The following is a 26,772-nucleotide window of genomic DNA, read 5'->3' on the forward strand; positions in this document are numbered from 1 at the left end:
CTGGTTGTGCTGCGTTCTTCACATACTTGGATCTTGCATTGTTGCATCTCCTTCAATGTGCAATTAAAGGAGACACTTTATGCCCCTTTATTACAAGTCTTAATCAAATGTTTGTAAAATGCTTTACACTGATCGGAGAGTACATCAGTGACTGAGGTTGGTGCCTAGAACGCCCACGCTCGAGTGCGTAGGCTGCTGGGCCAAAAACATAAAACCTACCACTTGCATTTAACTACAAAAAACAAACAAATAGGTCAGAACAACCAGTGCAGGGATTCATGTGTTTCAGCTGCAAAGTTATGCAGCTGTAATTGGTGCAGAGAGGAGCTCCTCATTCCATAATCAGCCACATCAGAGGGTTCATCGGTTTCCTGGAAAAGATTTTTATTTTGGTTTTTCTGAGAGGTCAAATCATTAGTCTGCATCTGGCAAACAAAACAACCAAGGATGATCCTGAAACTGGGGTTAGACACCATTAAAGTCTGGGAGGTTCGTGGTAAACCATCTCTTCGGAAGAAGAAAACAGTGCTGAATAATCGAGATCAGGAATCCATGAAATGCTTTTAATCAAAGAAACTGACCAGCGAAGCTCACAGCAGCGTCTAGTAGTGGAGCTGAGAGCGTTTCCACAAACCCAGAGTACAGAGGTCTCAGCGGTGCTGGGACTCAACAGTTGTGTAGCCTCATAAAAACACTAGTTGATGATAAATATAAATAATATGCATAAATATTTAATTCTATGTTGCATAACTAATTGGGTCAGAGTCCAGAGTTGTTCCAGAGTGGGTGGATTAAATTACATCTATTTCCAGCAACATTATGAGCCAAAAATAAAATAAAAAAAGGTCAGCTGAGAGCAGATTCCTCTGCAGCGCACCACGTTTCTGCGGTTCATGTGCTGAACCGGCGGGTAAAATAGTCCAGTGAAAAGTGGCTGGCGCAGGTTTTTGCTAACCGCTGCACGAACGTTATTACCTTCAAAATTACATCCTGTCCACTGAGCTCCTGAATCCTCCGATGGCTGTGTGCAGCAAGACTTACATTAATGCTGCTACCAATTCTCAAAGCAAAACACACAGATAATCAAATATTTTTATTGAGTTTGAGGCATCAGGGTTTTCTGCGCATCCTTTCATGTGCGGTCCTGTTAGTTGCTCGGGTAGTTGTTTCCCTAGATGATGGGTATGTAGTTGTGTATCTTGGACTTCTGTCTCTGCGTGACGCACTCGGCGATCCACACGATGTTGCGACTTTCCTGCTCCTTCAGCTTGACGTACGAGTAAAATATCCCGAAGTGGAACTGCTGCAGGAAGGCGAGTACGTTCAGCTTCACCTGCAGGAAAACAGCAGAGCCGGAGCTGCTTTCAAAACCAAAGTGTTTGTTTCAAAAGGCTTGTATGGAATCTGCCCACTAGGACTTTTTATATTTAATCACAAGTGAGTTAACTCTCAGATCTGAAAGTCGGACTCATCAAAAGGCTCAGTTCAGGAGACATTCTTGCAGACATTAGATATTAAAGTTATCTTACCTCCTTTTCAAAGAATCTGTCCTCAAGAGTCTTTACATCTGATCCCGGCTCGGGGTCCTCAAAAATTAATTTATAGTCCTGCAGAGCGTTTCACATGCAAGAGAAGCACATGTCAGACCTGTTTTCATTAAAACAGCCAGAAGTGAAACCCTGTCTTTATTATGAGATGGTGTAAGCTGTGTAAGCCTTTGTGAAGCGACCTGAAGTAGTTTTGGGTGAGAACAGAATACAAACTTGAAGCAAAATAGTAAATAATAAAATAAATAATCTGCTTAAGTGACGGCATGGACATGGTCCCTGCAGACAAAGTGGGGTGCAGGTACAAGTGAGATCGACTATCAAAAGGTGCCCAGACGACTGTCGATAGATGTAGAAGTGGGAGAGTTCACGGCCTCTGCTTCCATATAACTCGATCGATAGTTCGATATTTATGACAAAATAGGCAAGGGTTGGTGTGGAACAATGTGTAAGATTGTAGGTAAAAATATTCCAAACTAACCTAGAAACAGCAAGAGAATGAGTAGAATGAGAGCAGTTGACTGTGTTTGCTCAGATACAGATATCTACAGTTATATGACTGCAGCTTCTGTCCTCCAGACTCGTAATACCAGTTTTTGCCATGTGTGGCGGCAGCGAGGCAACATTCAGTATAGCACGATGCCGGGAAAAAGATGCACGGTTTGCGGGCGTACTTGAACCCAGCGCCGGCTGTCTGAACTCCAGGTTGAGTCTCATGCAGAACTAAGATTTGCTGCAGTTCCTCGGCTGGCCACTAGAGGCTGGCCTGGAAAGAGAGTCGGTCTCTGTTGACCTCCAGGTTCAAATGTCCAACTTTAGAGCTGAACTAAACATATTTACAGCCTGGTTCAGAAACTCATTATGGGCTCACTCATTTGATTTCAAAGCCACAACAACCATAAAAAAATCATTCTAATATGATTGATTGACAGTCGGCTCAGCCAATCTATGGCTGTTATCGCCTCCTCATCCGTTATCCTCATGCTACCTTAGTTAGCGAAGCAGCCGGCCGTTTGTATGAACCCAGCGTCGGCTAAACGGCTAAACGCTAAACGCGACAGTCATTTTTTGATTTCGCCGTCAAGTCAACATATTAAACGGTTTAACGCAAAAAGTCTGACGACAGCTCTGCGGCGAAGCTAACTTTGATTGACACAGTTGGCGTGTTTCCGTCAGCTTCCGAAGCAACATGGCTGCGACCAAAAACCAAAACCTTCCAAACCAATGGGTCACATGAGCTAATGCTTTGTCCACTGTTTCACATATATATGATTTGGACTTGTCAGTCGGGTAGGTCCTGCCCCCAAGTGAGCGTTTCAGGATAGATAAACAGAAACAATAAGGATGGCTGGAGCTCGGGAAGAAGGGAAAAAAGAACAGATAACAACAGGACTACAACCAGACGTCGGCAGTGCAGTGCAGTGCACCCTAACCCCAACCCTAACCCCAACCCCCTCCACCCAGCTCATGGACAGCAAAGAAATAAAGTCTGACGTGGAACTTGCAGCATTTTTTTTTTGATTGTTAAATAAAACGCTGCTGATTTTTGTTTTCGCTAAACATTGTTGATGGTTGAGTAAGTCACGTTACCATGGCGTTAATTCAATGCCAAGTGTGTTGATCTGGACTATGTCGCGCCTCCCTGCGTGAAATTGGCAAGCTAGTCATTTGATTCGTTTCAGATTTGAAACCGTAAACAGAAAACGCACCTGAGGAAAATGGCCACGCTCTCAGTTAGAGATATGGATCTTTGAGTTACAGATTCTGTGCTTTGATTGAGTTTTGATTTGCAGATTTTGGGGTTTTTATTTGCAGATTTGGGGTTTTGATTTGCAGTAGGCTACGTTTGGCGTTGACTCGACACCAACTCGACCAACTTTAAACTGCCCCCGTGCTGACGGGAGTATTAACTTCATTTTTGCTCCTGTACTGCATTTAATTAACAATTAAAGACTTCATCATATACTAACTATCCTTCAATAAAATGTGCAACTCTAATAATAATAATAGTACAAACCAAATACGGTGTTTTAAAACCTTTATTGAGGTTCTGGTCTGAGTCTTGCTCTTTTGATTGATCACACCTGTAAACCCTCCCGTCTGTGCTCCTCCCTGCCAATCCGTCTGTGTTCATTACACGGACACGCCGAGGACATGAGGACACCGTGCACGTCCTCGTGCTCTGCGTCGCTCTCTAACCATTGAGTGGCTGGTTTTTGTTTCTGTTCTGGATTTCCTGCCCTGGCAGCGCTTGTTTTCACCTTTTTTTTCATGATGGGACTTGTTTGTTCGTCCGGCCTCTCAGCGGCCTGCTCTCGGGTCTTCAACTTGTGTATCAAAACACTTAAGTGGTTCAAGTGGAGGATGTTCAAAACCTAATTCTAATAAAGCCATACATCTAATCAGATATCAGATATCAATATGTGTACAAGCGGTCTGATTGATCGAGTAGTAAATGTGGATTAACACCTGAGTTGATGCGGTATATCAAAGTTATGCCATTTATAGCTTAAAAAAAGCCTTTCTGAGTTTACTACGACATGCAAATATGAGCCTAATAAACATTTGTTTTGTTTCTTCATTGATTTCATGACTGTATGACTGCAGCGAGTCGAACACGGCAGGACTCACTGAGTGGGATCACTTACAGGACTGTCTCAGAAAATTAGAATATAGACTTTTATAGACTTACTTACTAATTATTGGCGACTATTTTGTCAACCTGAGTCGCCGAGCGGCTGAATAGGAAAAACTAATGCTCAATGCGCTTTTTGTCCATAACAGAATCCAAGCTGTGGAGATCGCTTTGCTTTATTTCCTGATCCTTATATCCAAGCATAAAGAGATCCGTGAATCATTTCATAAATATCCACAATCATTAAACAGTGTGAAATCCACAACCACGGAATAATGCATCAATGAACTTTCAAAAAAGGCGTTAAGCAGTCAGCAAAAAGTAGGCTTCCCCCATCACCCACCAACTACCAAACTATCATTCCTCTGAGTGAACAGGTGCTACTTACTAATCCCCATCATCACCATCACAAACACCACCGGGGTGCATGCACCTCAACTCTATCCGCTACACCAATGTTACATCTTCTTACAAGAGCCTGCTGTGTTACACTGCTTTAGATTTACCTGCAGAGTTGCTGGTTACCACACAACCAAAGAGGCCAAGCAGTGATTTTAAATGGACCCAGACGACGCAATGACAGTGTTTGTTAAAATATCTCATGGCACTGAGCCAACGTTTTCTCAAAAATAACTTAAAAGCATTTTGTTATTTACTTCCCCTGCACAATTGGCCTTGCTGAAAATAAGGAAAACAACCATACCTGGGCTAAAACACCAAACTTAACTTAAGCTGGGTTAAATGATGAGGAAGGAAGCCACTGCTTCGTCAGTCACCTGCGCTGACACAAGTTTAGACCTAAACAAGTATTTTAATGCAGCTTTTCCACATAAGATACTATGATTTTATTCAGTGCTAAAATACAAATCACTATACATGTTTTAAATATCATGGAAACTGCTCTTGAGAATATAAAACACCGCCCCAATGTTTCACTGGAACGGCAGCAGGAAAGGAGGCCCATTACTGACTCACGCGGGGGCAGCTTAATGCAGCTGACTCAGACGGCAGCGTGCCCACAACCACGTGATTGGTGGCATGAATTCTGCGTGAGCGTCTGCAGAGTTGAGATCAGGCCTCACCGGGTAGCAGTCGGCCACAGCTTTGACCTGCTCGTGGTCCTCGGCCCTCGCCAGCAGCTGCAGTCCCTCTGGGAACAGCCTGCCACAGGTTGGATAGAGCATGCTCCTCTCCTCAGCGCTGAGATCGGTCCCAAAGGAGTTCACCGTGATGATGAAGGCGCGCCGGTCCGCCTCCAACTACCGGGCACAGACGAGCACGTGGCATTTACAGGAAAATAAATCATTAACAGAGTGCAAATACTTTGGCAAAACTGCCCACATACCTCCAGGATGGGGCACATAGTATCCTTTGTGGCGCCACCCAGGTCCTTGCAGAAACTGTGGAAAGACTCTAAATATGCCTTTAACAAAACAGAAATCAGATGAAGATGATTTGATGAAACAAAAACAACAATCTCTGGAAGTTAATGTAACCTTTCAGAAACACTGTGGTCACTTCAGGCACTTCGACAGTAAGAGATAAACATTGTGCAACAGTTGCAACCCCCTCTTTTTAATCACGTGCTTTTATGTTTGTGTGTATTTATTTATTTATGGGGGGGTCAGAACATATTTAACTTTAAAAGTAAATCTCATCTGATCCTAGAGGGTGTCGGTAGTGCAGTGTTCCCCAACCTGGGGTCCGGGGGGGGGGCGCCAGAGATCTCTGGGGGGGCGCGAAACTTTGTCTGCTTTGAAATTATGCAGTTGTAAAGATTATATTTGCGAATGAGTCATTCATAAGACATTGTTAGGAATAATTTATGAATGTCTTGAATATTTTTTGTGTTTTTTATACACTGGTGACAAACACAGGAAATGATTTCATTCCTTATTATTATATCATTACTCAACATTTAATCTACTCCAACAGGTTGTTAAAGGACAAATGTTAAAAATTTTGGTCTCATATTAAAAGTGACATTTTTCACAAATATTTTTATGTCCTTTTATGTCCTTTTATGTTCTTTTGTGCGTATTTTATACATTGGTGACATTGGAGGAAAACAAAGTCATATGTATATAGAGTAAACAAAGAGAAATGTATCAAAAAAACATAATTAATGTTCATTTTTGCAATTAAAGACTATTTTGGTGCTAGTACGTACGCAGGGGTGATAGTAAAAAAAAATCCTGAGCCTGAACTTTTTTTCCCTGGGAGGTAAGCGAGCCCCTAAGCCAAGATATATGCCCCGATCAACACAATTGTCATTTTTTGTCCTCTTAAAGTGTAAGTCTGGTGTAAATTGACCCATGGTCTGTTGTTCAAGCTCACCACATGCAGCCCATAGAAAACAGAATGAAACACATTTATTTTGGTGATTTCGGTTAACAGCCTGGAGCCTGTTGACGCGAGGCTAGAATCAATCTGATTGGCCAAAACCCAAGACCACCCCCTACACTATTACCGATTAAGTATGGCTACTGGTGTGGTTTTGAGTGAAAGCGTCTCTCGGATCTACGCGAACGTAGTGCTGGGCGGTATGACCAAAAATTTATATTTCTGTATTTTTCAAAATTATATCGGTTTCACGGTATATCACGTTTTTTTTTTTTTTTTTTTTCATGCACAACTGGGTGTTAACCACATTTTCTAATGATTTGGAAAGGAATTGCTGCAGTAAATTGGCTTAGAATGGCCTATTTTACTGTCATGAGGAGGAAATATTGTAGAAAAACATTAATCTCCACACTAGTATAAATACAGGTTTGCATGGCCTCACAAAATGATGCCGTTTACAATGAGGTGGCAGCACTTATGATTCTAATGTAGGGCTGAACGATTTTTGAAAATAATCTAATTGCAATTTTTTTCCTCAATATTACGATTGCGATTTAATATGCGATTATTTTTTTTCAAGGTCCTGTTCTCATGTATTTTTCAACTACACAAGCAATAAATCAGTCTGTTTCAAGTAGATTTTCACTTGAAATAAGTAGAAAAATCTGCCAGTGGAACAAGATTTTTTTGCTTGTAATAAGAAGATAAATCTTGTCCCACTGGCAGATTTTCCTTCTTATTTCAAGTGAAAATTTACTTGAAACAGGTGAAAATTGTCAAATAAGTTATTTTTCTGGTGATGACTCTAAATGTTGAAATAGCAGTAAAACCACATTCATTGATGAAATGACATAAGGGATGGAAAGGGGGGATGGCAGTTTTACAGGGGGGGGTGATTTTGACCATTTTTATTTCAGGTGGGGATGATTTGGACCGTTTTTATTTCAGGGGGGGTGATTTGGACCGTTTTTAATTCAGGGGGGAGGGTGCCATCACATCACCCCTCATCTTGAGTACTGCTCACACGGAACTCAGAACTTCTTCATAAATAACTCAAAAATCCCAGAGAGAAAAAAAACACCAGCAAGCTAACAAACAGAGTTAACAAAACGAACCAGGAATGAACAACTGGCAGCCCCGCTGTTTTAACCTCTCATCCTCATCAGCTGATGGGCTGCATGTGTGGTTTAAGGCTGATTTATGGTTCTGCGTTACACCAACGCAGGCCATACGCCGTGGGTTACGCGAACTACGGCGTACCCTACGGCGAAAGCGCCGCGTCGATTTAACGCGGAACTATAAATCAGGCTTCACAGCGCCCGGCTCGTACTCCTCGCCGCGCGCAGCTCCTCGCCGACTCTGCGCTCATATATTTAATACATTTATGAAGCCCATATATTTATAAAGCCTCACTTGGCCGAGCCCTAACGCTGAGACCATGGTAGATTTAAGTTACACGCGCCACTGTTGACTTTCCCTGCCGGCTCTGCTCATTGCTCACTCGCTAAACAGTCCCCACACAAACAGTGTCCAGCGGCGCTACGTTCCGCCGCGCTGCGCAGCGTTCCCAACGTTGTGTACGCTACTGTACATACTCACCGGTATTACGGTTTATGAAAAATTCATATCATAAGAAAAATAAACGGCAAACCTGATTTTATTTTTTTTTTCTCGCAAACACCTCGGTATGCCGGAAATCCGGCGTGACGCCGGAGCGCTATCACCCCTGCGTACGGGTCGGGGGGCCTGGCAGGTCTTAGACACAAGTAGGGGGGGACAAGGAAAATAGGTTGGGAACCACTGAGGTAGTGGACACATACAGGCTTGTTACGGGGCCATCACAGACGAGTGTGTAGAGGGGCCGGCCCCAGCTGACCCCGATCAGCTCCACGTGTCCACATGAATTTGCTGGGATAACCCCCCTCCACCTCATCCCCCACTACAGAACTGTAAACTCCAAAGAGTTTTACAACTCCTAAATGTATCTGAAGCAAAACGTGCCTCCTGAAGGCCTTTGCCCTAATTTGTTTCCTCTAGGCATCGTTTAAAACGCCTTTATGTTCCTGACCACCAAAGTACCAAAACATCTGCTTTTATAGAGGTCTTCACACCAGTCAGGATCTGCTGATCAGCAGCAGCTGTCTGTAACTTACCTTCTTAAATCCAACGAAAGGAGCAAGGGGGTACTTGGTATTGCCCACTTTTTCTTTTCTTTTTTGGCATAATAAGAAAACAGAATGACAATCATCCATCCACCCATCCATCCATGCATCCCTCTCTCCCTTAAAAGATTATTAAAAGAGTGAAAACAGATGTTTATTTCTTGGTTCCTGGGGCAGTTTATGCCTTCAAAGGTCTGAAATGAGGTACTGTTAGACCTTTATGTGGCAGTCTTTGACGACTTTGGTCTGTGGTGCCTATTTGTTATGTTTATATAGTTATTATTTAGATGTGATTGTAACTCTTGAGCTGATATGTCACACCACAGTCACCTTTTGCAGTTTGTTTCTCAGGATCTCAGCTTCCATCTCATCCAGCTCGGCCTCAGATACGGAGTCCTGGAAAAACACACCTACGGTGCAGAGAAAAGACACTCTGACTTTACTGGGCTTTAGCTTGATGATCAATAATACAGGGGGGATGTCACCTCAATTGATAAAAAAATATGCTTCTAAGCCCAAAAAATAATTTCTTTAATAGTTTTTCACCTCTAAAAACACCATTTTACCCTCAAGATGTGCAAATCTAGCAAATGTTCATGTTACTAACATATAATTTCCAGTTCCCTGTCGATAATCAACATGGCACTACACTGACTGCTGTGTTTGACACAGTGGCACCAGTCATCCTCACGTGTGGGACATTTCAGGGACGTTCCTTGTTATTTAAAGACACAACTTCCTTCTCTCTGATGGAAACTGTGATACGAGGGACTGGTTACCGAGCGGTGAGTCCACCAGGATGGCCGTGTACAGCTCGGAGGGCGTGCGCGCGATGCCCACGGCAGCCATTTGGTCAAAGGCTCCGAGTGGGTGGCACCGTGGGAGCAGCTCTGCCATCTCTCTGCCTCTCAGGGCTCCGCTGATCAGCAGCACCACATTGTCGATCATGTAGCCGTAGCTATGGAAACACAGTGGATGGAGCCTGATCCTTTTTGTCTGCTTTTTTAAAACATATTTACATTTTTACCTTCACACAAATGCACCCTTAATTTGATGTAAATATATGCAGGCTTGTGCTGGAGAAGTGATGGATATTTAAAGGGGACCTATTATGAAAAACAGGTTTTCTCTTGCTTTAACATATATAAAGTGGTCTCCCCTCAGCCTGCCAACTCAGTGAAGGAGGAAAGCAACCAAATTCTGCAGTGTCTGTACAGCCGCCCTGATGAGCCGTCCAGTGTGATGTGGATCTACGAGCCGTTCAGATTCTGATTTACAGGACTGTCTCAGAAAATTTGAATATTGTGATTTTCTGTAATGCAATTACAAAAACAAACATTTCATACATTCGGGATTCATTACAAATCAACTGAAATGTTGCAAGCCTTTTGTTATTTTAATATTGCTGATCATGGCCTACAGCTTAAGAAAACTCAAATATCCTATCTAAAAAAAATTAGAATATTCTGGGAATCTTAATCTTAATCTGTAAACCATAATCAGCAATATTAAAATAATAAAAGGCTTGCAATATTTCAGTTGATTTGTAATGAATCCAGAATGTATGACATTTTAGTTTTTTTAATTGCATTACAGAAAATAAAGAACTTTATCACAATATTCTAATTTTCTGAGACAGTCCTGTACATACCGTAGGTTGGCCTCCGATGCGTGAAACCACGCCCACAACAACTCCGCCGGCCGGAGCTTCCGCCATTTTTTCGTAGCGGTGTATCGCGTCATTCGCGTCAGGCAGCCAATCAGCACAGAGCCTCATTATCATAGCCCCGCCCACTCAGAATCCCACATAGATAATGAGGTTAGAGAATGGGAAGATAAAGACATGCTTTAGAGGCTGAATTTCTAACAATCAAAAGCTTGTTTTTAAGACATTCAAGGCCTGTTTAAAATAGGTATTAGATGCCATAAGAGGTCCCCTTTAAAGAAAGCTATCCTGAAAGAAGTAAACTATCCTGAAGGAAGTGTGCATGCAGTTGAGTGCATGTGGATGCAGCCTACGTCATGTAGTCGAGGAAGGTGGAGAGCGGCGGCAGCGCGTGGGCACGCAGGCAGCTGAAGTCGGTCACCAGGTGCTCCCTCAGCCTGCTGTCCACCAAAGACACGGTCAGGTCGTCCTCAGACGAGGACAGCAGCCGGCCGTAGTCCGTGCTCTGGAGGTGCAGCTTCATGTCTGCGGAGAGGAGCAGGGAAAGCACCTGTCTGACCAACACACTCAGGTCGGGATTGAGAAGCAGCTGAAGCATTAAACTATATCAGCCACAACACGCCTGCACACTTCTGATGGACTGCTGAAATAATGACAAATGCAACAAATGTGTTGCGGCCCAAGACTCAGAAACCTCCAGCTTGTAGCTGCTTTTGATCTCTATTAAGTTGCACTTTATTTCTCACAAACAGAAGGAACTTCTGGGAAATGATTTGGGATGATCTTCTGGATAAATGAGCTCCAGGTGTAGAAAGTGGATGAAGCCTGCTGGGACCACAACAACTTCTCAAAGATGCACACAGACTCCCATCTAGAGCCTCCAAGAGGCCTGTAAAATACATCAGGATCTAAGAAATGAAACAAAGCTCTCACCCTCAAGCGTGTCGCACTGGGCCAGGTTGCTGTAGTCGGTTTGGGTCAAGATGGCGGCCTTCATCCCTCGAAGCAGACCCTCCAGATAGCCGTGGTCAACGTTAAAACTCAGCTCCTGAAACGCTGCCATCATGCCAAACCACTTGTGTGCTACATTCAGCTTTTCAAGTCTCGGTTTTCTTCCCTTACTTCCGCGTTTTGCCTCTCTGACTAACATTCACGCAGTGATTTTTCCTTCCTCTTTAACTGTTGTGGTCCATAAACGGCCCGGGGCTTCTCGGATCCTGCTCTCAGGCCAAAGGTTTGAAAGATCCGCTTGTTCGTTTGTCTGGTGCACCAGAAGAAAACCAGTGAACAGAATCAAATGTTAATACAAGCTTTTATTATATCATGCACAATATTTTCCGGCCGGAGGTTCTTCTCTCAAACCACAGAGGTAGGTGAGAAATGCACACGGTTGTCATCAATCTGGAAGTATTCATCCTGAAAAAGGAGGTGTTTTGTACGTTATAGGTGAACCTTATATCTCTGTTGACTGCTTCCTACTTGAAGTGTCAAATCAGGAACGATCTAAGAAAAGTAAAACTTTAAAACATCTGTTTCTCTTCATCGTCTTCACCTAAAGAAGTCAGAGATCAAACAGTCTAACCAGGAGGTGATCCTGTCCCGACAGCAACAACCAGTGTAGAATCTTATAAAAAAAAACTTTCAGCAATTTCATACAATCCTGAGAGGTTTATTCCTAACATGTTCTGGTCCACACTTCTCTGTGACATGAAAGCTGGTAGCATTATATAAATTGAGGTTCCCAAAGGCGCTTGGTCTGTGTTGAATAATGCAAGCAAAGAAAAATTAAATAAATATAGGAATGCAGCTTCACAGGCTTTTAGATGAAAACAGCAGCTTCATCGCTTTTCCAGCCGCAATAATGGCTGTATTTCTCTTCTATTAATGTCATTATGCAGAATATTATCGATTGCTTGGGAGAGAATCAATTGGTAGAAATCAGGAGCTTTATAGAGGAAAGGGGTATGATTGTCATACTGCTCCGTGCAGATATGTCGCATGTAGCAACTGCGTGTTTTATGCTCCATCACATCACATTAATGCACTGCCTTGCAAAGTAAAGCAAAGACACATGTGTCTGGACTGGTTTTCATAACCCCTCACTCCTACTTGTCCTCAAACCTCTGCTCTGCTCTCAAGCCAGTTAGAAGACGGGACTTTCTCTGCAAAATGAAAAACACACGCGGATCCTTTTCCTTCTCAACTCTGAATCTGAACAGATGCTGAGCAGACAAGACAGCGCAGAGTCCTTGGGTAGAAATGAAATAATGTTACATTTCTTTATGTTTTAAATTTATACAAACTTGCATTATGGTCATGAAGGTCTCTCAGGGATACATGCACGACTCCCTACAGTATAAGCTGCACATGCACAGATTTTAAATAACATCTTTTCACTTATTCAATCCTAGAAGATTCCCTTCAATAATGAAAAAAAGCTTATCTCGTCATGTTGAAATGTGAAATGTTTTAGGACATTTCAGTCGGAAAAAAATGCAATAATACTTAGGCTTACAACATATTTATTTATTAGATAGCAACAAAAAAATATACAGAAAGTCATTTCACCCCATAAATCCACATAAGAATGAACAATTAACTACAATAATATGTAACAATTAAATACAAAAAGGATCATTTTGCACATTTAATCTGGTGTAAATCTGAGAGTTGGAGTGTGCGTGAGGACCACGGAGCGGCCAGCGTGTGGGTCTCCACCAAGTAAAGCAGGTCACCCCCCTCTTCCTTACATCTGCTAACTGCATGTTGAGTATGTGAAATATTTTCAAACATTACGGAGAAAGTGTGTCCCACTGTGAAACCTCCTTTCACACCTCCAGGCCACAATACACATCTGGACGCCACACGTACCGCCAATATTCATTAAACAGACGGTGGTAGTGTGCAAATGTAAAAATCTTCTATATGAAGAAATGAAATGTAAAAAACTTCCACTTGAGCTTCACCCACTGAGGTAACAGTGGTATGACCCAGATTCCATAAAAGGTACGAGATAAATAAAAACTGATGCATGGATTTAAAACTCTTATAAACACATATATTTAATTCACAGAAGACCACAGAATACATATCACATGATTGAACTGAAGAAATATACTATTCCTGGAAAACAAGATGAAGTAATTTTGAATTTGATGGCGGCAACGCATCTCAAAGAGTTGACGTTGACCAGAGAGGAGCGTCCCCTCTTCTGTTGACTGAGGTTCATTACTGAATGCGGCCTGAGGAGACTTGGAGGAAGATGTTGTCCTGTTCTCACGTGATAGACGATCTGAGCTCCTCAACAGTCCTACCTCTCCTTTTCCTCATGACCCTCCAAATGTTTTCAGTTGGTGCAGACCAGCTCAGCATCTGGACACCTCTACAAGGGAGCAATGCTTATGTAACGCGTCCAGTATGCGCCTCGGAGCCAAAAGTTTTGTTGCTCTAAAACCTTCCAGCATTCATGTTTCTTTTCCAAATGTGCAGGCTGCCCATCCCATAGGCGCTAATGGACCCTCCTGCATCAGAGGTGCAGGCCTTGGAGTTCAGATAACAGACCAGCCAGAGCAGCCAGAGGCTGCATCATCCAGGGTCTCCAACATGTTCAAACATCAACTCATTTGAACACAGACGAGTTTTCTCCTTTGTCTCAGTCCTCGAACCCTCAGTTATGTAAATTTTTTAGATTCTTCGGTAGTGTTTGATTCAAAATCACCAAGATTTTTTTTTCAGAGTTAAAAAGCACTATGGGTAAAATAAAAAAACAAAAGAACAACCTCTATGATGAAAACTTGAGCGTGAATCTAGACAACAAATGAAATTGAATTAAGGTTTTATTAAAGTTATTAAGGAAACATGAGAAATAAAAGTCATTGGCAGTTAGCGGCCACGGCATGTGGTTTAACGAATGTGGATGATTTTCAACAAATGCAAAAGACTAAATAAAATTAAAAGCTAGTAGCTTAGATCCAATAAGAACTGACATGTTCCACTGCAGCCACTGAGTACAGCTCCCAACTATGCTTCTGCAAATGTTGATCATTAAAAACAAATGTGCTTTGATTTCAAACAAATGCACAACGGTAACGACATGTAAAACTGTTTACTCGCCGTCATTGACAGCAGCCCTCCAATAATCCCCTGATCATGCCAGGTTTCATATTTGTGGGTGTGCCCTTCTGCAGCTCACATGGTGCACAGAATGGGATGCAGGGACGTGCAGTTCAGTTCATCTCCTACTTTGTTATTGTATTCTGAATTTGCACTCACTCACTCACTCATCTTCTCCCGCTTATCCGTTACCGGGTCGCGGGGGCAGCAGCCTCAGCAGGGATGCCCAGACTTCCCTCACCCCAGACACCTCCTCCAGCTCTTCCGGGGGGAGTCCGAGGCGTTCCCAGGCCAGCCGAGAGACATAGTCTCTCCAGCGTGTCCTGGGTCTTCCCCGGGGTCTCCTCCCGGTGGGACATGCCTGGAACACCTCCCTAGGGAGGCGTCCAGGAGGCATCCGGTACAGATGCCCAAGCCACCTCAGCTGACTCCTCTCAATGTGGAGGAGTAGCGGCTCGACTCCGAGCTCCTCCCGGGTGACCGAACTCCTCACCCTATCTCTAAGGGAGCGTCCAGCCACCCTGCGGAGGAAACTCATCTCGGCCGCTTGTATCCGCGATCTTGTCCTTTCGGTCACTACCCAAAGTTCATGACCATAGGTGAGGGTAGGGGCGTAGATTGACCGGTAAATCGAGAGCTTCGCCTTTCGACTCAGCTCCCTCTTTACCACGACGGTCCAGTACATCGACCGCATTACTGCGGACGCTGCACCGATCCGCCTGTCAATCTCACGCTCCATTGTTCCCTCACTCGTGAACAAGATCCCGAGATACTTGAACTCCTCCACCTGAGGCAGGACTTCTCCACCCACCCGGAGAAGGCATGCCACCCTTTTCCGGTCGAGAACCATGGCCTCGGTCTTGGAGGTGCTGATTCTCATCCCTGCCGCGTCGCACTCGGCCGCAAACCGCCCCAGCACATGCTGGAGGTCCCGGTCTGATGAAGCCAACAGGACAACATCATCTGCAAAAAGCAGAGATGAAATCCTGAGGTTCCCAAACCGGATCCCCTCCGGCCCCTGGCTGCGCCTAGAAATCCTGTCCATAAAAATTATGAACAGGACCGGTGACAAAGGGCAGCCCTGCCGGAGTCCAACATGCACCGGGAACAAGTCTGACTTACTGCCGGCAATGCGAACCAGACTCCTGCTTCGATCATACAGAGACCGGACAGCCCTTAGTAGAGGGCCCCGGACTCCATACTCACTCAGCACCCCCCACAGAATGGCACGAGGGACACGGTCAAATGCCTTCTCCAGATCCACAAAACACATGTAGACTGGTTGGGCAAATTCCCATGAACCCTCGAGCACCCTGCGGAGGGTATAGAGCTGGTCCAGTGTTCCACGACCGGGACGAAAACCGCATTGTTCCTCCTGAATCCGAGGTTCGACTATCGGCCGTAATCTCCTCTCCAGTACCCTGGCGTAGACTTTCCCCGGGAGGCTGAGAAGTGTGATCCCCCTGTAGTTGGAACACACTCTCCGGTCCCCCTTTTTAAACAGAGGGACCACCACCCCGGTTTGCCACCCCAGCGGTACTGTCCCCTTCCTCCATGCAATGTCGCACAGGCGTGTCAACCAAGACAGCCCTACGACATCCAGAGACTTGAGGTACTCAGGGCGAATCTCATCCACCCCCGGTGCCCGGCCACCGAGGAGCTTACGAACCACCTCGGTGACCTCGGCTTGGGTGATGGATGAGCACGCCTCCGAGCCCCAACCCTCTGCTTCCTCAGTGGAAGGCATGTCAGTCGGGTTAAGGAGATCCTCAAAGTATTCCTTCCACCGTCCGACAATGTCCCCAGTCGAGGTCAACAGCTCCCCACCAGCACCATAAATGGTGCCGGCAGAGTACTGCTTCCCCCTTCTGAGGCGCCGAACGGTCCTCCAGAATTTCCTCGAGGCCGACCGAAAGTCCTCCTCCATGGCCTCCCCGAACTCCTCCCAGACCCGAGTTTTTGCCTCCAAGACTGCCCGAGCCGCGGCCCGCTTGGCCTGCCGGTACCTATCTACTGCGTCAGGAGTCCCACCGGCCAACATAGCCCGGTAGGACTCCTTCTTCAGTCTGACGGCATCCTGTACTTCCGGTGTCCACCACCGGGTTCTAGGATTGCCGCCACGACAGGCACCGGAGACCTTGCGTCCGCAGCTTCGAGCCGCCGCGTTGACAATGGAGGCAGAGAACATGGTCCACTCGGACTCGATGTCCCCCGCCTCCCCCGGGATCCGAGAGAAGCTCTCCCGGAGGTGGGAGTTGAAGATGTCCCTGACAGAGGGCTCAGCCAGACGTTCCCAACAGACCCTCACAATCCGTTTGGGTCTGCCCGGTCTGTCCAACCTCCTCCTCCGCCAGCGCATCCAACTCACCACCAGGTGGTGATCAGTTGACAGCTCAGCCCCTCTCTTCACCCGAGTGTCCAAGACATGCGGCCGAAGGTCAGATGAAACGACAACAAAGTCGATCATTGATCTGAATTTGCATCGATGTTATTTATATTCCGAGACATCCTCTTCTCCCCCTCCACTACTGGCTGTCCCTGCTGCCTGCGCCGGGGCCGTGTTCACCTATGACTTTCTAGCTTTAGACTGCAGAGATTTAAAGGTAGGGTAAGCAATTCTATTGGCTTTGTATCCCAGAACATATTTTGTCACATTCAGCAAAAACCTCCTGATCACCTGCTAGTTGCCCATCTCAGGTGCACAGTAGAAGACGGTGTTCATACTGTTCAGGGGCCTCATTTATAAAAGAGTGTGTAGGAGTCATACTAAAAGTGCACGTAAACTCAAAAGCCGAAAATGGCGGGCGCAAAAAAAAATCTGGATTTATAAAACCGTGTGCACGCACACTTGCACGCAATGTTCGCTTTATAAATCAGAATCATGTCAGCTCTCACTGCCATGTCAGAACTGAAGGTGACGTGCACCTGAGTCTTCATACAATTTTTTTTGCAGACTTTCTGAAAGTCTTTGACTCCCTAAGATGTTATTTTCAATACTCGATGTCACTGACACGTTGCCAGTTAACCTGGTTAGATTCCTCCACGTCTCTCTTCAGCAACACACACCTTTCCAACCTTTTGTTGCCCATTTTCCACGTTTTTTTTGGAAACATGTTGCTGCCATCAAATTCAAAATGATTTAATGTTTTTCTGATATGATAAAATGTCTCATTTTTAACCCTTGATATGTTTTCTGTGATCTATTGTGGATAAAATATGGGTTTTTGAACATTTACAAATAATTGTATTCTAGTTGTATTCACATTTAACAAAGTTAACAGATAAAACCACTCTGAGAGGTAAAGTCTTCAAAACATCCAGCTCTTATGAGTCACAAGTATGTAATATTAGATGAACCTCCTCAGTAAATGATGTTCAGGGATAATAACTTTAATCTTATATGATTAAAAGTACCCTTTTTCTGAAAACTTTCACAACTTGTGTGAAAACTTGGGGACGTTTCAGATCGTTCTTGTGCAGAAATGCAGAAATTCCTGGGGGCTCTGTTGTTTGTGGTTACCTCTGTGTTTACATGTGTACTGCATTGTGTCCAGGCGTGGGTTTGTTGTAAACACATGTTCCCCCGCGCTCCCTCTAGGTCCTTCTCAAGCACAGGGGGTTGATCCTCCAGCAGTGACAGATGGTGTTGAAGAGCCGGCAGCGGCAGGAGGCGCAGGGGTCGCAGCACGGGACGTGCGAGGAGCAGCTCTCCATCAGGCGGCCACAGCGCCGCGCGGGGTTCATGATGTTTGATTTGTGCTTCTGAAACAGTCAGCGGAGGAAGCACTCGTGAAAAATGAGACACACAAAGTGGAAACGCTGCTCGAATCCCTGCACGCTTGAGCGAGTGAAGAAAAGACATCTGTGGTACTGCATGTTCTCGTAAACCGGCTCAAAAAAGAGACTGAAGCTGTCATCGTCTTCCTGAACAATGAGCTAAAAGCTGCTAAACGCAGTTATGGAAGTAAATCTAAAAAGGGTCAGTGTGAAGGTCTTCGGGGGGGAATTTAAGTTGGAAGTTTGGGTTAAAACAACCAAAAATAACACTATGTAAACTGTGAACTGGCCTCTTTTTTATTTCATTGGTATGAAACAGTGCGGAAAAATTAGTACACGTAGTTCAAAGTAAAAAAACAAGGATAAAAACTTACAAGGGCGTGACTTTGCTGTGGTGAAGCGATCTTTTGCCTCGCAAACAGCCGTCTGGTCTTCGCAGGGCTCCAAACTAGAGTCAGAAATGGCAGAAACACGTTCAGTAAACAATCTGCAGCAGGAGTTCTGCTGAGGATGAACTCAAGAGGCCAGTTTCAACACATCTGTCCTTTCAAACCCAGGGACGAATCTAGAATCCTTCTCCTCACACAAAAAGCTTTTAATGAACACAGTGAACAAGCTTCACTTCCCCTTTTGCCTCTTGTATTCTAGTGCATAGTCTAGTACGTGTGTGCGAGCTTGTGGAACTAAACAACAGCAGGATGGGCATGACAAAACAACAGCAGCCATTACAGCCCAACTGACAGATACCCATAATCCATAGCAGCATCAGTCTGATGATCAGCCTTAAATAAAGCAATGTGCAGCAATTGAATTTTTTTTTTTTTTTTTTTTATGTATTTTTTTTTTCATCATTACATTACAACTTTTGGTTATTTTTTTGTTTATCCCCAAAAAAGGAATGTTTTGTTGGACACGAGAATAACTGGTGCCATGTTTTTGCCTTTAAATATATTTAAAGGTATGGAAACAGTGTTCAGTTATAATTGCATAAATTGTCTATATTTCATTACTTTATATACTGTCTTGGGGTTACATTTGCAAAAAATGCTAAAAACCAAATTCTCAAAAATTAAAAACCAAAATAGACCAAAAATGGAACAAATAAAAACGGAATGTGGGAAAAAATAAAACTGATTTCATCTGTCTCTGTTTCCTCCCTGGATCTGTTTGGTAATTCTGACCCACACGATGTTTCTGAAAGCAGTTCTATCAGCATTCTGGGAGCTGATTGGTCCTTACAGCATCATTAGCTGCCAAAACTTGCTGTTGAATCTCAATATAATACTAGTATTAATATTTTGCATAACTACAGTCATATAATTCATGCAACAGCTCAAAAAACAGTTTTAATAACACTAACCCAAATCAATATCGGAATCGAATTGAATCAGATCGAATCAAATCTTGATAATCGATTCTGAATCTTAAGAATCGGAATCGAATCGATTCTTGACATTTGAATCGATCCCCAGCCCTACCGGTAAGACAACCGCTTTGCTCCGCCGTGCACACCGGTCCACACCGTACACCGCATACAACAGCGGGCGAGGTGACCGATTCGGTTCTGAAGCCTGTTTTTCAGCCCACGGGACCCCGCCCACTGCATGTCAATCAAAGTTAGCTTTACTCCCAGCTCCTTCAGTTGAAAACCAGCGAAATATCTGCAGAGCTGCCGTCACACGTTTACAGCGAGTCAAACCGTTTAACATGTTCAAATTAAAAATGGCAGTTGGTTTACCCGAAGCCGTGTTAATACAAACGTGTGGTTGCATCGCGATGGGCGGTGGCATAACGGTTACCAATGAGGAAGTGATAGTGGCTAGTGATTGGCTGAGCCGACGGCCAATCATATTAGAAATAAATGTTTTACAAAGAAATTCACCCCTCTCAGAGTTGTCATGGGTGTGTAAATGTGTTTATTTCTGCTCTAAACTTGGACATTTTAACACGGAGGTCAGCGGAGACTGACTCACTTTAGGAGCCTCTAGTCGAGGAACTGCAACGAATCTTAGCTCCTCATGAGACTCGACGTGGAAGTGAGACGGTTGCCTCTCGGCCCAGACTGTCACAAATAAACGGCTTTCCCTGAAGAAGAGGGTGTTAATAATGGTAGCATCTTTAGAGGGAGAAGGTGGCTGAGAATAATCTAGAAAAACCTAGAAGCTGAACACAACAAATCCCTTTTAACCACTTCAGGAAAACAACGAAACATAAAAGGGGCCACAAAGCAAGAACACGGATAAACACAGAGCAACCATGACCCTGCACCTCTCTTTATGTAGTGTGATTAAATTATGCGCTACATCCAAGGACAAAAGATACGTCCACTGCATTTCAGTGAATTTTATTTCCTCCTCCTTCTGATTATACTTTCAAACATACATTTTGTTTGTATATTTGCAGAATTGGGTTGCATAACGCTAAACATCCTCACCATCAGCTAGAAGACACCTCATTCATCATCATCGAGATAACAGAGACCCTGATTCTCCATCTGAACCAACCGCTCATGAAGAGATCAACCTCCCGGTACACGAGGAAGCTGAGCCCGGCGTCTTTCCTGCAGACCAGACGAGGAAAAGCAACTTCCCTGACGTGAACACTTGGGCATCTATCCAAGATTCCCTCAGGGACCACATTATTCTGTCATCTGGCACACAGAGTAGCCTTTTCTAACTGAGAACAATTAAAGAAAACAACTTGTGCGAAGAAGTTTTGCTATTTTTATCCTGATGTAATTACAAGACTAAGCCTATTAACACTTGCTCAAATTTCACTAAGAAATGAGCAGAGCGTGTGGTTTTGGGCCTGCAGCCAAGGCTTGATGGTGTAATGTGTTTTCAGCGGGGGGGGGGGTTGTACCGAGACATAGCAGCCAAGACTGGTTTGTGTTCAAGGGGGAATCAATATAATACCCTGCACATGCTTTGTGATTGTAACCATTTCTTCTTCAACAATTACTGACATGTGACAATCATCAGTCTTGAAGATTTTTTAAATTCTTATTTCCATCCAACGTCTGTTCCGACTTATGATATATCTGAGTAGCCCTGGCCAAACTATAAAAGCAAACTACAGTCCTGACTCCTCAAAGGAGCTTTTATTCTTCGTGAGTGAGGCAACTTTCCTCCTGTGTTGGCTCGTAGGGGTGAGTGTGGTTGTTTGCCTGTGTGTGCACCAGTGATGGTGATCTGTCCAGAGAGCTGGGACGGGCTCCAGCAGATCCATGTGACCAGAAACAGGAATAAACTACGGTGGCCGAGACCCGCCATTGCTGAAAATAAAAGTAACGCTGCAAACAGAAACAAACGCCGCTGCAAATAAAAGAAACGCTTAGCAAATAAAATAAACACTGCAAACAAATAGAAACGCTGCTGCAAATAAAAGAAACGCTGAAAATATAAAGAAACCCCGCTTCAAATAAAATAAAAAACGACGCATATATAAAAGCCACAACGGAAGTGAATTACCCGGGGCTGTTTTTGCTGATGCACCAGTGTTTTTATGTGAGAGGTGTTGTTGTTTTTGTTGTTTTTATCATTAATAATAATGCCAAGAATAATCTAAAGCGTGGGTAACAATAGTTATTTGTATGAATGTGAAGTTGAAGCTGTGTGTGGCGGTCAGGGACTTCTCTCACGTAAAAAACACCGGTGCATCAGCAAAAATAGTCCCCGGTAATTCACTTCCGTTGTGGCTTTTTTATTTGCGTCGTTTTATTTTCAGCAGCGTTTCGTTTTATTTGCAGAGTTTCTTTAATTTGCAGCTGCGTTTGTTTCTGTTTTCAGCATTACTTTTATTTTCAGCAATGGCGGGTCTCGGCCACCGTAATAAACACGTATAGGTAACAGATTGATGGGTACATAAATGGAAAACCCCCCAAAACAATCATATTCTGTATGAATCTGGTGAATAAAATGCACCGGTATGCCAAATTACGCGATTAAAGCAATCCTTAAATTCTTCAAGAACAGGGTTTAACAAAACTACGACTGGTTTATCTGCAAACAACAATATTCATGCATTCAAGTATCTCATGAGTTACAAAGTGATACATCTATTCAGCCTTTGGTGCACGAGGAGGTATTTGTGTAGTTTAACTCAAGTTGGGTTTTGTTTTCATGTGCATTGGCATGGGCATTGAAATGTGTCAACCACAAGAAAATTGATTGCTTAAAAATAAACAGAATGATCTCTAAGTGCTACGGCTTTCATTACTTTGTCATTTATGCTTCAGCATTGGTGCCGTTTCTGGGGAGGTTTTTACTGTTTCCAGACGTCAAACAGTCTCCGCGTGGATTTAGATCCTGCGTTGATTTAGTCTCTGCATGGATTTAGTCTCCACACAGAAGCAAATGGTGATCTGGCAAACTGAACGCTTCCTCTTTAAAATGCTGAGCCAGCGTTCGAGCCAAATGTTGATCAATCGGATTTTGCAGACTTAAGATCAGATATGACCTGATTAATCAATACTACTGAGCGATATTAGGGGTCTTGGAAAGGATAATCATTTTACATATAGTCATTTTTTTTATTGGATGAGGAAAAGCATGAAAGTCTGTATAGTGAACAAAAAAAAACGTTCAGCTCATATCTGAAGAATACCTTGAAGAAACCGGTTTATAAAATTCTTTAAAAAGTACAAATTCCCATTTTCTTTCACTCTAAAAGTGTCAAATGAAACATAATTTAGAAAGAAAGTGTAAAAAATGTCAGTACATTCGACAATTGTGAATTTATCTTGCGTTTTGCCTCATTCTTGGAACCTGCATCGCAAAGAAATCCTTATGAAATCAGCCTAAATGACTCTTGAACCCCGTAGAATTACTTAATAGTTTTGGTAAAAACGGTAAAACGCAACCACCCCTCTGTAAAAGTGAGTGTATCCTGATGATTTATCCCCCGTGTGTCTAATATCTGGCCGTTATCTGTTATACGCGTACGTCTGCCAAGCAGAGAGAAGAAGAAAGAAAATAACTGACATGGGAACAAATGGTTGACTTAACATGAAATTGCCAACATATGTTCGCTTTTCATTCTTAAGTTAAAGCCCTCAAGTGTATTTAAAGTCTGTAAGCACAATTTCTAAGGTTTAATAATCATTAAAGTCTGATAATCTGGACATGTCAGATGACGGTGAGGAGCAAATCTGCTATCAGAAATATGTACCTCCCAGTTCAGGAACCTCGGTAACATGTGTGCAAAACTGCCTTCAGGTGTTTATTCCAGTGTTTATCTGAAGATACCTTGGCAGTCTGAGCTAAAAACGTTTGCTTTGAGCGTATCCTTTAACCCGTTCAGATCTAAGGCTTTATTCAAACAGCCTTCCTGGACGTTACACCAACGCAGAAGTGTAACACGAGGTTTGCGCGTCGCCGCGTACCCTACGCCGTAGGCTCTGCGTCGTTTTAACGCGGACCATAATTCAGGCTTAAAATGCAGTCTACGGTGCTCTTAAACATCACTGATGTCCATCCTTACGTGTGAGATTCTCGGTCTCCCCCAGGCTGGTCTTCGTGTCCTCTGCCCAGGAGAGCTGGAGGGAGAGCAGGAGGAAGCACAACAAGTGTCCGCCAGGGATCCTCCTCATGATCATGGTGTCAGACCTGTGGACGGCACCAACAACACGCCTGCGCATTCATTAAGACATGAAGTGGTGATGGTGGTGAGAGCGTGAGAGCGCGGGGAGCTGCGGGAGCCACGTACTTGTTCCCGGGGAAGCTGGACTGTGCGCGGGGCTCCGGCTGGTGCAGACCGGGGGAGAAGTGCGCCACCCCGGCGTCACGGGCTGATGAGACTCGGCAGGAGATGCTGCAGGAAGAGCTGCTGGGAGTGTGATCCGGGGAAACCAGAGAAGTGACGGAGACGGCGAGCACACCCCTCTCTCCATCACCACAGACCCCTCCTCATCCTGCTGACGGGAGCGAGCAGCAAACATGTCACCCTACCGGAAGAATTAAAATATAGCAAAAATGTGTTGAATTTAAAAAAAAAAAAGGTATAAAGACATGATGATGGATAAGTACAGACTTGTTCCCGGGGAATGGAATTATGTCATAAAGAAAGGAAACGAAAGGATGGGTACATTGAGTATTATATTTATAAACATTTAAATAATCCTTTTTTTAACATATGTGTGTGCAGATACATGCATGTATGTAAGTGTAAGCATGTGTAGTGTACATATGTATGTGGATATGTAATATGCTTGTATATATGTATGTAGCCTACATGTATGGATGTGTGTGTAGGTACGTCATAAGTAGATTGGTATGCATGTAAATATGCATATGTTTTTTGTTGTTGTTAGCTATTATTCATTTATTGTATTTCATACGAGGAAAATGTATCAAACATGTCAGACAAAAGACATTTTGAAATGTAAGAAGGGGGGCCATTCACAAGCCGAGGCTTCAGCCCTGACCCTTTGGTCGTGACCTAAGTGTACATGCGTGTGACCAATACATTTTTTCATTCATTCATTCATTCATTCATTCATTCATTCATTCATTCATTCATTCATTCATTCATTCACCCTTTCATCTGAATGTCTCTCCCCTCCATTAACCGCTTCCTTGGTCCATCTGTGATGAGCACTGATAGATATGTCCATGAAATACGCATTTCTGTGATTAAATTGCGTAGTTTAGTTTATTCTAATTTATGCCACCAGCCACAATTTAACAATTGATCAATAGACGCACTGCACGCAGGGCCGGTTCTAGAAAATAATGAGTAGGGCTGCATCTCAGATCAGAGGGGGTGCACATGCCTGGCACGTTATTCAACTCTAAATTATGCATTTTCCCATAATTTCAAGCGGAATGATACTAGCAAAACAAGAATATTTCAAGTGTATTGCAAATGCTTTATTGCAGCAATATTGCTACAGAACAAAGAAAATGCTACACTTAGTCTGGGCTACCTCACCCATCAGACAATCTAGCAACAGTTGTTTCTTACCCTGAGAATAAAACATACAGATACAATAGGGCCTTCGCACTGTAAGTGCTCGGGCCCTATAAACAGCACTCATGGTACAGGCGCAGAACTCTCAATTTCTGCCACACAGAGAAATTCCTGTTTTTGATGGAGATCCAATGCAATTCAGGACATTCATCCGAGCTTTTGAACAGTGTGTTGAAGCTAAAACAAACAACAAAGGAGACTGTTGTAGTACCAGTAGTAACAGCTATAGTATCAGTACTACCAGTTGTAGTACCAGTTATAGTACCAGTAGTACCAGTTGTAGTTCCAGTTATAGTACCAGTTGTAGTACCAGTTGTAGTAACAGTTATAGGACCAGTATTACCAGTTGTAGTACCAGTTATAGCAGTTATAGTATCAGTTACAGTATAGTACCAGTAGTACCACTTATAGTACCAGTAGTACCAGTTGTAGTACCAGTTATACCGGTTATAGTATCAGTTATAGTACCAGTAGTACCAGTTGTAGTACCAGTACAACAGCTCAACCAGGACAAAACAGAGGTTTTAGTTATTGGTCCTGAAGGCCAGAGAGAGAAACTTTTACCAAAACTACAAGATTTTAAACCTTCGCAATGTGTAAAGAACCTGGGTGTTATTTTTGACTCTGAGCTCACTTTTATTCCACACATAAAGAATATTACGAAGATAGGTTTTTACCATCTTAAGATTATAGCCAGAGTCCGCCCGTTTCTCTCTCAGGCCAGTACGGAGGTGCTAATGCTTTTATCTCATGTCGTTTAGATTATTGTAATGCCCTGCTCTCTGGTCTTCCTAAAAAGAGTATTAAGAACCTACAATTACTACAGAATTCAGCCACTCGCGTGCTGACGAGGACCAGAGGGCGGGAGCACATTACACCTGTTTTAAAATCGCTGCATTGGCTCCCCGTCCGCTTCAGGATTGATTTTAAGGTTCTTTTACTGGTTTTTAAGTGTCTTAACGGTCTTGGGCCATCTTATTTATCTGACCTGCTTTTACCGTATCAACCCTCACGGACCCTGAGGTCCTCTGGCACCGGCCTTTTAACCATTCCCCGAACCGCGACCAAAACCCACGGTGAGGCTGCATTCAGCCATTATGGCCCTTCTTTATGGAACAGCCTGCCAGAGAACCTCAGGGCCGCAGAGAATGTTGATATTTTTAAAAGGAGGCTCAAGACACACCTTTTTAGTTTGGCTTTTATCTGATCTCATTTACCTAGTCTTTTCAGCTATTTATTGTGTCTACTTCTTTAGCTCTTTTATTATCTTTAAAACTTTAATCCATTTTAGTGACTTTTTATTTTATGTTATTTATTATTCATCTTAAGTTTTATATAGATTTCTCTAAAATTTTACACTTTTAGGCATTTCTTACTTTCTTTTAATCTTTTAGTTTTTAGCTCCAGTGTTTCCTCAGGGGGGTCGTCCACACTGGGAGGTGTGCCTGCTCCGCCCATGGGGGTGTCGTCATGGGGATCCCTCAGGCCTGGGTAGCTGGGGGTGGGACTCCACCTTCTGTGTGGGGTCTGTCCTGGTCTGTCCGGGTTGGGGGGGTCTCT

The 26,772-nt window shown here is 43.7% G+C and overlaps 2 protein-coding genes across 2 annotated transcripts; both read right to left on the minus strand.

The window, feature by feature from the left end:
* Positions 1-981: 981 nt before the first annotated feature.
* Positions 982-11,416, minus strand: LOC133452067 (V-type proton ATPase subunit d 1-like). The gene is made up of 8 exons (XM_061731261.1): positions 11,287-11,416; positions 10,707-10,878; positions 9,467-9,645; positions 9,018-9,097; positions 5,528-5,605; positions 5,265-5,441; positions 1,530-1,607; positions 982-1,333 (listed from the first exon to the last, which is right to left on the minus strand). Exons 1-8 carry the CDS (start codon positions 11,414-11,416, stop codon positions 1,172-1,174), a joined length of 1,056 nt encoding a protein of 351 aa, XP_061587245.1. The 3' UTR covers positions 982-1,171.
* A 5,503-nt stretch (positions 11,417-16,919) lies between these two features.
* On the minus strand, positions 16,920-24,061 carry LOC133453031 (agouti-related protein-like). The gene is made up of 4 exons (XM_061732867.1): positions 23,950-24,061; positions 23,725-23,873; positions 18,618-18,691; positions 16,920-18,228 (listed from the first exon to the last, which is right to left on the minus strand). The coding sequence occupies exons 2-4, from the start codon at positions 23,837-23,839 to the stop codon at positions 18,061-18,063; spliced, it is 357 nt and encodes a 118-aa protein (XP_061588851.1). The 5' UTR covers positions 23,840-23,873; positions 23,950-24,061; the 3' UTR covers positions 16,920-18,060.
* Positions 24,062-26,772: the final 2,711 nt, after the last annotated feature.

This window comes from Cololabis saira, chromosome 10 (assembly GCF_033807715.1).
Source record: "Cololabis saira isolate AMF1-May2022 chromosome 10, fColSai1.1, whole genome shotgun sequence".
Taxonomy (NCBI): Eukaryota; Metazoa; Chordata; class Actinopteri; order Beloniformes; family Belonidae; genus Cololabis; species Cololabis saira.